Source organism: Coregonus clupeaformis, chromosome 18 (assembly GCF_020615455.1).
Source record: "Coregonus clupeaformis isolate EN_2021a chromosome 18, ASM2061545v1, whole genome shotgun sequence".
In the NCBI taxonomy this organism is placed as follows: domain Eukaryota; kingdom Metazoa; phylum Chordata; class Actinopteri; order Salmoniformes; family Salmonidae; genus Coregonus; species Coregonus clupeaformis.
The window spans coordinates 21,503,902-21,519,793 of NC_059209.1; the positions used below are offsets into that span (position 1 = coordinate 21,503,902).

Below are 15,892 nucleotides of genomic sequence, written 5' to 3' on the forward strand. Positions count from 1 at the left end.
TTGGGGATAAGGACCAGGTGTGTGTGATTAATAGACAAGACAAGTCGAGTGATGATAAATGGATAGGCAGCAGCTAGTAAGCCGGTGACGACGAACGCCGAAACCTGCCCGAACAAGGAGGGGAGGCAGCCTCGGCGGAAGTCGTGACACAGCCAGAGTTGACATGGACCATCATTCAAACAGATGCCTCCCTGGCCACCAGTGCATATTTCCAATCTGTTTGCATTTAATGGCAATACATTCTAAAAAACGATGCTGGTATTCTTTTGTCCATTATTTAATTGTTTATTAAATGACATTCTTAGCAAAAAATATTACTATTTAATAGTAGTAGCCATCATTTATAAATAGCACCATGCAGGGTTCTATATGGAACCATTTTGGTTCGGTGAAGAAGAACCTCTAAGGTTCTGATCAATATAGAACTTTTAGTGGTTCCATATATGAAGCAAGTGATAGAACCCTTTTTGGTTCTATAAGGAACCTTTTTTTTCTAAGAGTGCATGCTAGTTGATGCATCTTTATATCTCCCCTTAATTTCTAACAGATATTTTAATCTCTGTCACATGAAACCGCTTGTGCGTGCGGTGCGCTTTTGAGAACAGTGTTTTCCCGCTAATTGCATTTTGGAACATTCACGAATAGCTTACAGCCATGTGCGCATTGTTGAGAGCTTATAATATGAAGAAATAAAACGTTATTTTGGATATATGAATTTTGGATCTGTCGTCCCAGATCTGTCCCAGAGTCTGTTTTGAACAGTAGACATATACAAAAGTACAAAAGTATTTAGTTGTAATTGTAATGTTGCAATATTTTATAGGCTACCAAGGGTGGCCAGCCATCCTCCAGCAGAGCCTTAAAGGGGCAGTGTTGTATTTTGAGACAGGCTTGAATATGCAAAAGAAGCCAATAGGCAGAGTATAGCCTACAATTTTGTCTGATTCTCTAGGTAAAAAAGATACTAATGCATTTTATTTTGTAAAGTGGTTTCTTGCATCATACAATGATGTATGATGACTTGAGCTTTTGGACAAGTAAAAAAAAAAAGTGAAAGTCAAGCCCTGCATACTGTACGGTTGTTAACAACAAAGCTCACCTCATTATCGGATTCTACGAGCACCTGGTCATACTCGCTGAGTGCCACCAGAAACATGATGGATGTGACGTTCTCAAAGCAGTGGATCCACTTCCTCCTCTCTGACCTCTGACCTCCCACATCCACCATCCTGTCATTGGAATAGAGTAACAACATCAAGCACAGATGAGTAGAGTACAACTACAGTTGGCATTGGAATATAGTGTAGGTCTTATTCGTGTTTGCTAGATGATCATTGTTTCATTTAAAATGTGGCATTTTGGTGTAAAAAAACTGCTAGCATTTTTATAGCAAAAAGACATGCTTGAGACTCATTTTAAAGCAACTGTACACGAGAGGATGTGTTAAACTACTTTTTTATCACAGCTGTGCTGCGGTCGTAGGTACTTTTGAAAAGTGTATTTAAGTGTCACTCCACAATGATACAATAATAGAAAATACAGTTTTTTTTTTAACCACATTGTGGACCACTCAAATTGCTTTTTGAGCAACTAAGAAACAAACATAGTCAAACATGGTACAGGCGTCATCAAAAAACAAAATACCATCCATATTATTTACATGATTGTTATCTGATAAATTTCACACAATTTATCATTTTCATCGACCGTTAAAATAATTATTTGGTCTGGACAGGTCACGAAAAAGATCACCCCTAACGTTGTTGTATAACCCACAGTAAAGCAAGGCATGAGCTACTGTTTCAATGGAACCATTGTTACACATGTTTATCTAAGAATGAGCTATAGTGAACTTGCAAGCCTGTACTGTAGATACCCTAAGAATATAACATCAATTGATAGAGCGCCACCCTCTGGTGTGTTCTCCCCACTACATCAGTATGGAAGTTGAAGGCTACATATAAGCAGTGCCTAGTGTGAAAACAGAGACAAACCTCACTCTCAGTGTGTCAGTTATAGAATAGAATAGAATGGAGTGTAGTAGAATAGAATAGAATAGCTCAGTGAGATTGAGGGTTGGCATACCTGAAGATGACACTCTGGAGGTCGAAGGGGTACTCGATGATGCCTGTAGTGGGGACCCTAACCCTCAGCACATCCTGCTGGGTGGGCAGGTAAGAGGTCTCTGCGATCCGGTCCAGCGCATTCATGTAACTATGGAGACAAAAAAAAGATTGTGTATATTGTGAGTGCCCACTGCCTAGGAGGAGGGGAAATGTGATGTAGTAGTAGTAGAGTTAGATCTAATTTACTCACTATTTGGTAGAGTCCGATAGCTGGTACTCCCGTCTCCTGTCGTAAGCCTCCTGGATGCCCGGGTCATTCCATAAACATTTGATGGCGTCTATGTAGGGGTTCACAAACGTGTTGACTTTCTCCACGTCCACCTCTCGTACCACGTTAGCGTTGCCCTGAGGGAGGGAAGAAAAAACAGATTGAGACATTCCTCCAGGTCAGACTTTTAGTTGACAGAAACAAATATATAAATTCAATGGCATCAATTCAAGGTTCTGTGAGTCTGAAATGGGACTAAAGCATAACCCAGGCACAGGCAGGCAATCCTGTCGGTGAGTATGGCCACGTTCCGTATGAAAAATGTATGCACTCGCTAACTGTAAGTCGCTCTGGATAAGAGCATCTGCTAAATTAATAACATTTAAAATGTTCTGGGTGGTCTATTTTGCAGTCGTAATGCGCAGATGATCAGATCTCACGACACTTTGATAGGTGTTTAATTAACGTCACAGGAAGCAATTTAATATGATATAGTAATATTCTGAGATGCACAGCGAATGCAACTGCAAAAAAAGAACACAGCCTATTTTTTTCACTATATGCCGCTCCACAGAGGACTCTAAGGGCCTAATATGAAGTTATCACATAGCCCACCTAGCTCAACTCCAGCAGTATTTAGTTATACTGTTATTTAGAAAATGTTAAATGATTGATTTTGAATTCCCCACGAGTCACATGACTGGCTTCACTTCATTATCTGGCCTCAACTCATTACTTATCTCTACAGTAGCCTGTACACCAAAACCCCAAAAGGTAGTGATTGTTTTTGCCTGGTGACAACCTGGGAATGACATGCTACTGCCCCCTGTTGAATGTATCCAATCATTAAGCCAACATAACATACCAGGAAAATACAACAGGCTTCATATACAATACAGGCCACTTAAAACTTGTGATGACTATACGAACACTAAAGAACAACATATTTACAAAGTAACATACATAAGGGAACAACCCTATCCTCTAATAACAACCTGAGACTGCATGGTCAGATGTCACACGAGGCCTAGTGATTCATATAAGACATGGCCAGTCAATAACTGATAGGTCTCAGTACCTCGATTGGACAGTCATGTGGAATTACCTGCAGTTCTAGACTTTACTTTTGAGACCTCTTTTTTCTCTGTAACCAAAATAATAGGCAGAATTAGACTAAGGATAAGGGGCACCAGTCTTAACCAAAGAAGAGGAATTCATATGAGCAGTTTCAGTCTACGCAGACAACTGAAACCGAGAAATATGACCTCAGTACACCAGATGACTATTTTTCTCTCTCTCACACACACACACAAACAGGCAGGATGACATGGATGGGGTTGAGAGTGACAGGAAGACACAGGAAGTACCAAAACAGACAGGATGTGATTGTGGAAGGCTGTTCCATGACTATGAATGATAGTGAGCATAAGAAGGAGATGACTCTAACACATCTCTCTCTCGCACATGCACTCACACAGGTTTCGTTCCCACTCTTTCCCACAACTTCAGTTCTTTCCCTCTCCCTCCTTACCTTGTTGTGCTCATATTTGTAAGGGATCATGAGGGTCTCTGTGGCACGGATCATAGACTGCATGGCAGTGAAGATGTTCTGGTACACCAGCTTGGTGAAGCCACGCTTGTCCTCCTCTGAGTAGCCTGTGCCATGGATGATTCTCATCTGTTTAATGAAGGTGCTCTTCCCACTCTCTCCAGTACCTGGGAAAGGGGGAGATGGGTGAGAGGTGAGGAGGGGGAAGGAAGGAATACATGGGTCATTGAAGAATTCTGAGGCATTATATCCCGATACTGAGTTTTTAATATATATTTTTTGAAATATGTGTGAAAAATTGAAAATTGGCCAAAGAATATATATACAAATAAATAAATGTATTCAATACATTTTAAATACATTCCAACATATATTACATAATGTATTTAACATGTATATATAAATATATGTAAAATGTATATCACAATATATGTTAAATGGATCAGAACATTTATTTAATGTATTTCAAAATACATTCTGAAATATATGTATTCATCAATATATTAGGTAAATACATTTTAAAATGTATTTGGTAATGTTTTGTGAAATATTCGAAAATGCATTTACATTTATTTGTAAGAAATATATATTTTAATTAAAATGTATGGCAAAATTTAAATATTTTGTCAAAATGCATTTTTTTTGTACCTAACACGTGCCAAAGGCACTAAAATGCATTTAAATTACTACAAAAATGACTACAAACATGATACATTATCGGTCAAGTAGTGAGTCCATGTTTTTGTGTAAACAAACTTGACGAGAGCATTGCAACCAATGTCCAACGGGCAGAATTTAACGTGTACTGGGTCGTTCCACAAAATGATTGCCTTTTGCGTCCGTTTGATATGTTAAGTAGAAGTTGTGCACCAATATTACATTTTAAAAGCCTGTTATATTAAAGGAAGTGCCCTTTAATATAGACCACATGGAGAATTCAATAAATCTGATTTTGAATCTGAATAAAGACTTGCTCTATGTGATATAATGTATTTCCCTCTGTGCACCCTCTGTGACTTTAACCCACTAACTCCCAAATGTCTCCAAGTTTTCACTATCATTGTAAAGCCCTAGTTATTCCGTTGCTTCGACAAAGTTAATTCTGAAGATTATAACATCTAATAGTCAAATCATAGTGTTAAAGGTGCGCTATGCAGAAATCACTCTGCCATTTCCTGGTTGGTAAAATTGTAATATTTAGCCTAATTTCAGTTTATGTGACAAAATTGACATTTTAATCATTTAGCAGACGCTCTTATCCAGAGCGACTTACAGGAGCAATTAGGGTTAAGTGCCTTGCTCAAGGGAACATCGACAGATTTTTCACCTAGTCGGCTCGGGGATTAGAACCAGCGACCTTTCGGTTACTGGCACAACACTAACACTAAGCTACGTGCCGCCCCAAAACAAGCGTAGAGAATCATTGTACCATCTAAACCGCTGTGAAATCTCTTTTCAATAACCAAAAAAAAGATTTAAATAAAAATAAAAATATATTTTTAAAAGCTGTTTGAAGCTGGTGTACAAAACTGAAAGTAAAAGACACAAAAAGAAAACTTTAGGATGGGAAGTATAGAAATAGTGCACATAACAGTTATAGATCTGTCATTCTTATTGAAAGCAAGTATAAGAAGCGGTAGATCTGTTCTATGTGCGCTATTTCTATGCTTCCTGTTCGTAAGTTTCGTTTTTGCATTTCTGCATAACCAGTTCCCATGCTTTTAAAATAACGGTTCTGTTCCGGAACAGTATAGATCACTTTCGTTCCCGGTTCTGATTCCGCTCCTCGAAAAATGTTGTTCTTTTCTGGTTTTCGGTTCTGTTCCCTGAACCTCTTTCAACCCCTGTGTAGAATACAGTGGACTGGACCATATTTGTGTGAGACTTACTTAATTTGTACAGCACAGGCTCAAATACATCTGAAAAATCCGTTTTTTTCTATATTTTTTTTAGCATCAAATAAAAAATATATTAATTATTAATGTCAATGAATAAGGCGTTTTACCCTTTGAATCCCCTCCATTTGTTTTCAAACAGAGGGTTTATGAAGTTATGTGTAGCCTAATTGTAAAAAATTATCTAAATGCTCCAATTCTGTTTTAGAAGTTCCATGATATTCACTGTGGTGTTGGCCCCCTGTGTCGGACACAGACAAACAATAAAGCAATTGATCCAGGACGACGTGGAGCTTTGTTTGGTTTAGCCTGTGTCAAAATCAGACAAACACTCGCATATTTATTGAAAATCTACTTATTGGAGAAAAAAAGTTTTCTGAATCCCCCTGCTAAAGATGCGGACGATTCATTATATATACAAAAGTATGTGGACACCCCTTCAAATTAGTGGATTCTGCTATTTCAGCCACACCCGTTGCTGACAGGTGTATAAAATCGAGCACACAGCCATGCAATCTCCATAGACAAACATTGGCAGTAGAATTATTGAAGAGCTCAGTGACTTTCAACGTGGCACCGTCATATGATGCCACCTTTCCAAAAAGTCAGTTTGTCAAATTTCTGCCCTGCTAGAGCTGCTGTCAACTGTAAGTGATGTTATTGTGAAGTGGAAACGTCTAGAAGCAACAACGGCTCAGCTGTGAAGTGGTAGGCCACACAAGCTCACTGAACGGGACCGCCTAGTGCTGAAGCGTGTCGTGAGTAAAAATAGACTGTCCTCAGTTGCAACACTCACTACCGAGTTCCAAACTGCCTCTGGAAGCAACATCAGCACAAGAACTGTTCATCTGGAGTTTCATGGAATGGGTTTCCATAGCCGGGCAGCCGCACACAAACCTAAGATCACCATGCGCAATGGCAAGCGTTGGATGGAGTGGTGTAAAGCTCGCTGCCATTGGACTCTGGAGCAGTGGAAACGCATTCTCTGGAGTGATGAATCACGATTCACCATCTTACAGACAAATCTGGGTTTGGCGGATACCAGGAGAACGCTACCTGCCCCAATGCATAGTGCCAACTGTAAAATTTGGTGGAAGAGGAATAATGGTCTGGAGCTGTTTATCATGGTTCGGGCTCGGCCCCTTAGTTCCAGTGAAGGGAAATCTTAACGCTACAGCATACAATGACATTCTAGACGATTCTGTGCTTCCAACTTTGTGGCAACAGTTTGGGGAAGGCCCTTTCCTGTTTCAGCATGACAATGCCCCTGTGCACAAAGCGAGGTCCATACAGAAATGGTTTGTTGAGATCAGTGTGGAAGAACTTGACTGGCCTGCACAGAGCCCTGACCTCATCCCCATCGAACACCTTTGGGATGAATTGCAACGCCGACTGCGAGGCAGGCCTAATCGCTCAACATCAGTGCCCTACCTCACTAATGCTCGTCGCTGAATGGAAGCAAGTCCCTGCAGCAATGTTCCAACATCTAGTGGAAAGCCTTCCCAGAAGAGTGGAGGCTGTTATAGCAGCAAATGGAGTACCAGCTCCATATTAATGCCCATGATTATGTAATGAGATGTTCGACGAGCAGGTGTCCACATACTTTTGGTCATGTAGTGTATCTCACCAAGCTAAATCAAATTAAGGTAATTTTGGGAGGTCTATACTAGATCAGTGTGGTCTGGCACTACATTTCCTACATGCAATGCCCATCTATCAGGGCATGCACGCCTCAATTCCTCAAAGGGCGTTAGAGGGTTTGGTCTGGCTCGTGTTATGGGTGTACCCTCCACTCCCCAAACTGACTTGTTTGAAAAGTGGCATCCTATGACGGTGCCACGTTGAAAGTCACTGAGCTCTTCAGTACAGGCCATTCTACTGCCAATATTTGTCTATGGATATTGCATGGCTGTGTGCTCGATTTTATACAGCTGTCAGCAACGGGTGTGGCTGAAATAGACAAACCCACTAATTTGGTCATGTATTATACTAGTGATTAGATTGGAGTGGGAGAGGATGGGGAGTATGTTGTTACAACTTTGGCAACTGGACTAGTTGGTGACTGAGGCAGTACATTTATGTATGTGGTAAGGTGACAGTGTATTAAATGACATGGATGCGATTGTCACCAACAGAGCAGCAGGTAAACCAGGCCTAAACTATAGAGACCAATTAGTATGTATTCTAAGGCTGGACTTTATCAAGGCAGCAGTCTTCCCCCATCATTCTACCAGCTTGTCTCACGTGGATTACAATCTTACCTTATGCTACGCTCCAACATTTCTATCCATGAGTCTGGGAGAGAACGTTTATCCCTAGGCGATGCTGTTGGTTCATTGATTGTGCAGGGCGGCTTACAGCAAGTTTACCTACAATTATAGTGAATTTGTATTTGATTTAGCTATATTACTTTTAGCTATACAGAATATCTCACCACCGTCAGTTTCCATCTCCTCCTCTCTCTCCTTTATTCCTTTCTAGAGTGTGCAGAGGGGCTGTTAACAGTTTAGCTAAATATGTTTTGTCAAAACATGTTACTATCGACGCTCCAGAACAGATTTCACATGGTTTCCCAAATTAATCACTGGGTAGCTGCAGGAACAGGGTTGGAATGACCATGGCATGCAGAATTTAGGTGGAATATCACCTGTCGCGCAGCGTGAGCATGCTCCTCAAACAGTGGTTGATGCATGGAGTAATATAAGTGTTCCTATATTTATTTCTCGGCTGCTCATATTAAGCACATGCTCCGCTATAAAACCGAAGTAGCCTATTTGGCATCATTGAAAAACGGACCGCGGGAAAGCGTGCGGCCGCCATTTGCGAGTGCATACAGATGACAGGTATTTTTCCCCTGCCCCTGCCCATTTGATAATGGGCCATTCTAAATCTAAACTAATTTTACATATTAGTAAAGACAAAATTAAATTGAGAATAGTCTGATGGGTGAAAATATGATCACTTGATGAGAGCACAGCGTGTGCAGCCCGAGGCATGAAACAGAGCGCAAGCTTTTTTTGCAACTTTCTCAAATCATCAATAGCCTATAGTCGCATCAAGCAGCCTGTACATGTTTTGATTTCTAAGAAATTCTAAGGTTTGTATCGTTCACAACTAAAGTTGCCAAATAACTCTAAATCTAGCATATAGTTTCAAATGATCACTTTTACGCTCAACATAGCCACTTCATTTGCGCACTTCCTCCGGAATGGTTAATTTAAATTAGTTAAATTATATTCTTCTTACTTTTAAATCATATAATATAAAATAATGGCACTTAAATAAATAAATAAGCCATTTAGCAGACGCTTTTATCCAAAGCGACTTACAGTCATGCGTGCATACATTTTTGTGTATGGGTGGTCCCGGGGATCGAACCCACTACCTTGGCGTTACAAGCGCCGTGCTCTACCAGCTGAGCTACAGAGGACCACAATAAGCATATCTTGTCAGCTAAATGAACAAGCCTACAGCCTATGGCATGGATCATAGCCAGATAACACAGTAAGCCAACATATTCTGTTCTTCTGAAATACATTTTCTTCATATCACAAGGTTTCTTTAGACCTGACTAAAATGAATAATGTATGGATTTATTGTGATGGTGTATATTAAATTGATTGATTACACTTTTTTAAATGTCAGCTTGTATGCGTGGAGGCCTGGAGATGCTAAACGTGTTTATGTTAATTACCGGTCAATTACCCTGAGACTGGCATACTTTTGCATGACAATAACCGGCTGACAAAATGTTGTGACTGCCACAGCCCTAGACTCAGGTAGTATGATTACCCTAGTTCTGTCACAGTACAGGAGGGAGATTTGTGTCAGGAACAGATGTCAGTCTCCTGTATCCATGGTGAGACACGCAGATACCCAGTGGCGCAGGTTACATTAGTTACTCCCCGAGGCAAGTGCACTATGAAAATGGGGGTGGTGAACCGTTTACCTGCACCAGTACTGCTAGGGAGATACTGTAACCTGTTCGCGAGCCTATGGCAGAGTAAACAGAACCGCCCCACGCCTGTGCCGATACACATAAGCAATGCGAAGCAGTCACTGGCACTCTCAGAGAAAACACATCCCCAAAAGGCACGCACCTGCCGTGCTCCACTGGCACTACATGGAGACGTCTCTTCTTCACCCAGATCGAGTGCTGGGGAGGAAGAAAAGGAAATTCAAGATCAGAGGCTCAGGCAGCTGTTTCTTGAAACGACATAGGAGGTCACATGCCCAGGTCTCCCAACCGAGAGCAGAGGAGACCAAGGTCCCGAACAACCCCCATTGAGAATAGACAGCCAAGACTTTCATTTATCTGGACAGTTTGGCACCGCACAGCTATGGGACCCATACCTGGTCTTGGGGCGGCGCAAAGTGAAAGTAGTGGACGGGAAGCGCTTGGAGGGCATCAATGAGGTAAATCACCCTATTACTGCATAAAGAAGGGCTTACTGTACTGGGTGGTTAAGAGAAGGGGCAAGGTTATAGATCTCTTAATGGTGCCTAGAGCATATAGAGACACTGTACTTGTCACGATCGTCTTGAGAAGAAGCGGGCCAAGGCGCAGCGTGATATGCGTACATAATATTTATTGAATGTACAACACAACGAACAAAACAACAAACGATACGAAACGTGAAGTCCTACGGTTACACAAACCAAACGGAACAAGATACCACACCAAAACAATGCCAAACGGCTACCTAAGTATGGCTCCCAATCAGAGACAACGAGCTACAGCCGTCTCTGATTGGGAACCACCCTGGCCAACATAGAAATACCAAACTAGAACACAAAACAATGAAAACTCACACCCTGGCTCAACATACAAGAGTCCCCAGAGCCAGGGCGTGACAGTACCCCCAAAGGCGCGGACTCCGACCGCGCCAACCAAACACAACAGGGGAGGGACCGGGTGGGCACTCCGCCTCGGCGGCGGATCCGGCTCCGGGCATGACCCCCACTCCCTCTCTAACCCCCCAAAGCGCCCCTGGTCCGGTCTGGCCCTGCTGGCCGGAGCTGGACTGAACACTGGTGGAGCGGATTGCTCTAGCTCCGGAGTGGAGCAGCTGACCGGTGCCGGACTAGGCACCGGTGGAACAGGCACGGGCTGTGCCGGACTGACGATGCGCACCACAGGCTTGGTGCGGGGAGCAGGGATGGGCCGGACCGGGCTGACGACGCGCACCATTGGCTTGGTGCGGGGAGCAGGGACGGGCTGAACCGGGCTGACAAAGCGCACCACTGGCTTGGTGCGGAGAGCAGGAACAGGCCGGACCGGGCTGACGACGCGCACCATTGGCTTGGTGTGGGGAGCAGGGACGGGCCGAACCGGGCTGACGAAGCGGACCACTGGCCTGGTGCGGGGAGCAGGAACAGGCCGGACCGGGCTGACGACGCGCACCACAGGCTTGGTGCGGGGAGCAGGGACGGGCCGAACCGGGCTGACGAAGCGCACCACTGGCTTGGTGCGGGGAGCAGGGACGGGCCGAACTGGGCTGGCGACGCGCACCACAGGCTCGGTGCGAGGGACAGGAACAAGCCGGACTGTACTGGGGACACACACCACTGGCCCTACGCGGGGATCAGGAACGGGCCGGACCGGACTGGCAACACACCCCAGTACCTCTCGCCGTGCCTCTACATTCTCCTTCCCCCTGGTGACCAGTGACTCCCGTAACCTGGCGGCCTCCTTTGCCAACCCGCTGAACCACTCTATCCCGGCCTCCTGCTGCCCCGTCGTCCACGGCGTGAGCCCCCCCCTAAAAATTGTCTGGGCGTCTCTCTTCCCCGTGGGCCAGGCCTCAATGGCTCTCGCCAGACTCTCGCTCCTCTGCTCCCAAGTCCAGCCTCTCTCCTCCTCACGCTGCTTGACCCAGTCGAGGTGGTATCTTCTGTCACGATCGTCTTGAGAAGAAGTGGGCCAAGGCGCAGCGTGATATGCGTACATAATATTTATTGAATGTACAACACAACGAACAAAACAACAAACGATACGAAACGTGAAGTCCTACGGTTACACAAACCAAACGGAACAAGATACCACACCAAAACAATGCCAAACGGCTACCTAAGTATGGCTCCCAATCAGAGACAACGAGCTACAGCCGTCTCTGATTGGGAACCACCCTGGCCAACATAGAAATACCAAACTAGAACACAAAACACTGAAAACTCACACCCTGGCTCAACATACAAGAGTCCCCAGAGCCAGGGCGTGACAGTACTGTACTGTACCTGGCGCATTAGCAAGTGCTGGGAGGCCACATGGCCGTCAACAAAACTAAAGAGTGCATCATGAGTAAATTCTACTGGCCCCATATTACGAATGAAAGAAAAGTACTGTAAGTCATGCGACCAGTGCCAAAAGACAACCCCCGAAGTCAATCACAGAAACCTGCTCATCCCAACATCGAAACGCCCTTTGAGCGGATAGCAATGGATCTGGTGGGTCCTATTCCCAAATCAGCAGAGGGCACAAATATATACTGTTGGTAATTGAATACGTAACACACTACCCGGAAGCCATACACCTGCGTAATATGTTCGCTAAAGGGATTGCAAAGGAGCTGTTCCAGATTTTCTCCAGAGGTGGCCTACCCTCCTCTATTTTGTCAGACCAATTTATGTCCCTCATTATAAAAGACTTGCGCACCTTTTACAATATGAGACAAATACTCACAAGTGTATATCATCCCCAGAACGATGATTTATGTGAACGCCTGATTAAAACTGTTAAGTCTATGCTGAAGAAGGCGATAGAACGAGACGGGATGAACTGAGACATGTCATTACCTCACTTGTTGTTTGCTCTTAGGAAGGTGCCCCAGTCATCAACGGGCTTCTCTCCATTCTAGCTGTTATACGGGAGGCAGTGCAGAGGGATCCAGGACCTCGCCAAGGAGGTGTGGGAAGCCCAGCCGTGTCCCCACAGAACACCATACGAGGTAATGGTAAGAGTATCCCCTGTAAACTACAGAGTGAATCAGCCAGGTAGAAGGAAACCTGAACAGTTATACCACATCAACCTTATGATGGAGTACCATGAGAGAAATGGAGATGTTCTGCTCTCTTCCCCAAGCCCAACAAGACGCTGCTAAAGGTACTGCTGGGGAAGTCACTGACTTGTGAGCAAGAGCAGACCTACAGGCCCTAGTTGACCGACACCGGGAGGTATTTTCCTCCCTCCCAGGGAATACAGACCTCATCCAGCATCATATATACACAGAGCCAGGCAAGAGAGTAAACTTAAGGCCTTACAGAATCCCTGCCGCGTGACGATAAATCATCAGGGACGGCGTGAGAGAGGTGGCATTTCTTGCATTATTAGCCCAGAACGTTTTTTGTGTTACTACAAACAGCCGGAAATAACTTTTGGATATCAGAAAGCATTCCGACCAGAAATATTGGATCCTTTGCTCGTACCCCCCAAGGCAATTGAATTGATCCCAGAGGCTGGTCCAAGATACTGCCGGCGGAGAAGAGGTATTCAGAGTGGACTTCTAGTCCGACTCAGGAGGCGTGCACACCATCCACCGCTTTCGAGTATATTACTCGCTAATGTCCAGTCCCAGGATAATAAAGTAGACAAGCTCAGGGCGAGGATCTCCTTCCAGAGAGACATCACGGACTGTAACATACTCTGTTTCACAGAATCATGGCTCTCTCAGGATATACTGTCCCCATCCACACAGCCAGCTGGGTTCTCAGTACATCGTGCAGACAGGAATAAAGATGGTGTCCGTTTCATAAATAACTACCCAGGGTGTGATTGTGATAACGTACAGGAACTTAAGTCCTTTTGTTCACCCGATGTAGAATACCTCACAATCATATGCCGACCGTATTACCTCCCAAGAGAATTCTCTTCGGGTTATAGTCACAGCCGTGTATATACCCCTCAAGCCGATCCCATGACGGCCCTCAAGGAACTACACTGGACTTTGTGCAAACTGGAAACCACATATCCTGAGGCCACATTTATTGTAGCTGGGGACTTTAACAAAGCAAATATGAGGAAAACGCTAACAACATTCTATCAACACATTGATAATACATTTTGATTTGATTTTGAGTTATTGAGGCGTTCCACAGCGCATGATCCAGTCCGATAGTTCTCGTTCCGCAGCCAGACGGAATGATGAGATTCTGTAAGGACTTCTGAGGACTGAATGACATCTCCAAATTAACGCATACCCAATGCAGAGGGTAGATGAGCTGATAGAGCGGTTGGGAGAGGCGAGCTACATAACTAACCTAGATCTCACTATAAAGGCTATTGGCAGGAGCCTCTGGCCCCAGAAGACAGGGAAAAGACAGTGTTCTCTACACCAGACAGCCTTTTACATTACGTGAAATTACCACGACGTTCCAGCGGTTAGTGGACTAGCTACTCAGACGCTACCAAGCTTACGCTGCGGCTTAAATCGACGACGTGGTGATCCACAGCGAAGACTGGGAGATGCACCTACAACGGCTACGGGCCGTGCTGGGGAGCCTAAGGAGCGCTAGATTGACAGCAAACCCCAAGAAATGCAGGCTCGGGTTAAGTGAGGCAAAATATCTGGGGTACACGATTGAGAGTGGTCACATACGACCCCAGACGAAGAAAGTGGAGGCTATCCGGGAGTGGCCAAGGCCGGTGCGTAAAAAGCATCTGCGATCCTTCCTAGGGCTCACAAGTTACTACCAGTGCTTTTTTACCCAACTATCCATCTATAGTCGCTCCACTGTCCGACCTGACAAAGAAAGACCTTCCCACCCAGGTAAGTGGACTCAAGCAGCCAAAATAACTTTCCAAAAGTTGAAGGAAGCCCTGTGCGCAAAACCGGCGCTAAGCGCACCAAACTTGGACCGGGACTTCATTGTGCAAACAGAGGCCTCTGATGTCGGCATAGAAGCAGTTCTCTCCAAGGGGGTGGGAGAGGACGAGCACCCCATAGCCTACATCGGCTGTAAACTCTCAGAGAGAAAAAGGAAATATGCCAAGGTTGAAAGAGAGGGGCTGGCGATATTATCTGTTACGAAGAAAATTCACTATTGACTGATCACGCACCACTCACCTGCATGGCGAGAAACAAAGAGAATAACAGTAGGGTAACTAAAGATTCAGGGTCCATCACGGAAATGCAGACGCACTATCCCATCGCGGCACTCTCGTCGTGGCTGGCACTCGACCTGCTGGGTAAATTCTGAGGATGGAGGTGTGTGAGCCATCCAGAGGTGTGGCGGTCAATGGGAGTCAGAGGGGCGGGGGAATGCAGGGAATCCCCGACGATGTCACAGGACTCCCCAAGCACACCCCTTATTACCGCGGGGAAGGCACGGGGCCAATTACGCACGGACAAAAGAGAACAATGGAGAGGCACGCATGGACAAAGAAACAAGGAGAAATATAGAACAAAGAAACAAGAAAAGGAAAGAAGAGGACATTGAGACAAAGAAAAATTATGGATTAGAAGACGAAGAATGTGCGTGAGTGATTCCCGTAGCCAAGAGCCAAAGCCTAGCCACAAAAGAGACTATTTAATTTGTTGATTTTCGAAATACTCTTTGTTTTATAAGTGAAGTGCTCTGACCAAGCTAGGTTTTTATTTCCCCTTTCTTGAACCTGCCGAGTACCATGCTATGAACATTAAATATACCATTTTGATTTTTGCACCATGATTTTTGCACCAAAACATGACTTAGTACTTGGTGGCAAAACCCTTGTTGGCAATCAGAGGTCAGATGTTTCTTGTAGTTGGCCACCAGGTTTGCACACATTTCAGGAGGGATTTTGTCCCACTCCTCTTTGCAGATCTTCTCCAAGTCATTAAGGTTTCGAGCCTGACTGTCACGATCGTTATATGGAGTAGACCAAGGCGCAGCGTGATGAACGAACATATTTATTTATATAATGAATGCACGAACAAAACAACAAAACGAAAACGTGACGTCCTACGGTAAACACAACCCAAACGGAACAAGATCCCACAAACACGAATGGAAAACAGACTGTTTAAATATGGTTCCCAATCAGAGACAACCAGCCACAGCTGACACTCGTTGCCTCTGATTGAGAACCACACTGGCCAACATAGAAATAGAACACATAGACCTACAACACAGAACT

The 15,892-nt window shown here is 44.4% G+C and overlaps 1 protein-coding gene across 1 annotated transcript in view; it reads right to left on the reverse strand.

The window, feature by feature from the left end:
- LOC121551276 (guanine nucleotide-binding protein G(q) subunit alpha) overlaps positions 1–15,892 on the reverse strand; it is a 38,116-nt gene that overhangs the window by 13,981 nt on the left and 8,243 nt on the right. The window contains exons 2-5 of the mRNA XM_041863844.2: positions 3,866–4,050; positions 2,317–2,471; positions 2,086–2,214; positions 1,100–1,229 (exon numbers count right to left, since the gene is read on the reverse strand). Coding sequence (XP_041719778.1) covers positions 1,100–1,229; positions 2,086–2,214; positions 2,317–2,471; positions 3,866–4,050 — 599 coding nt within the window. The remainder of the gene's footprint in view (positions 1–1,099; positions 1,230–2,085; positions 2,215–2,316; positions 2,472–3,865; positions 4,051–15,892) is intronic.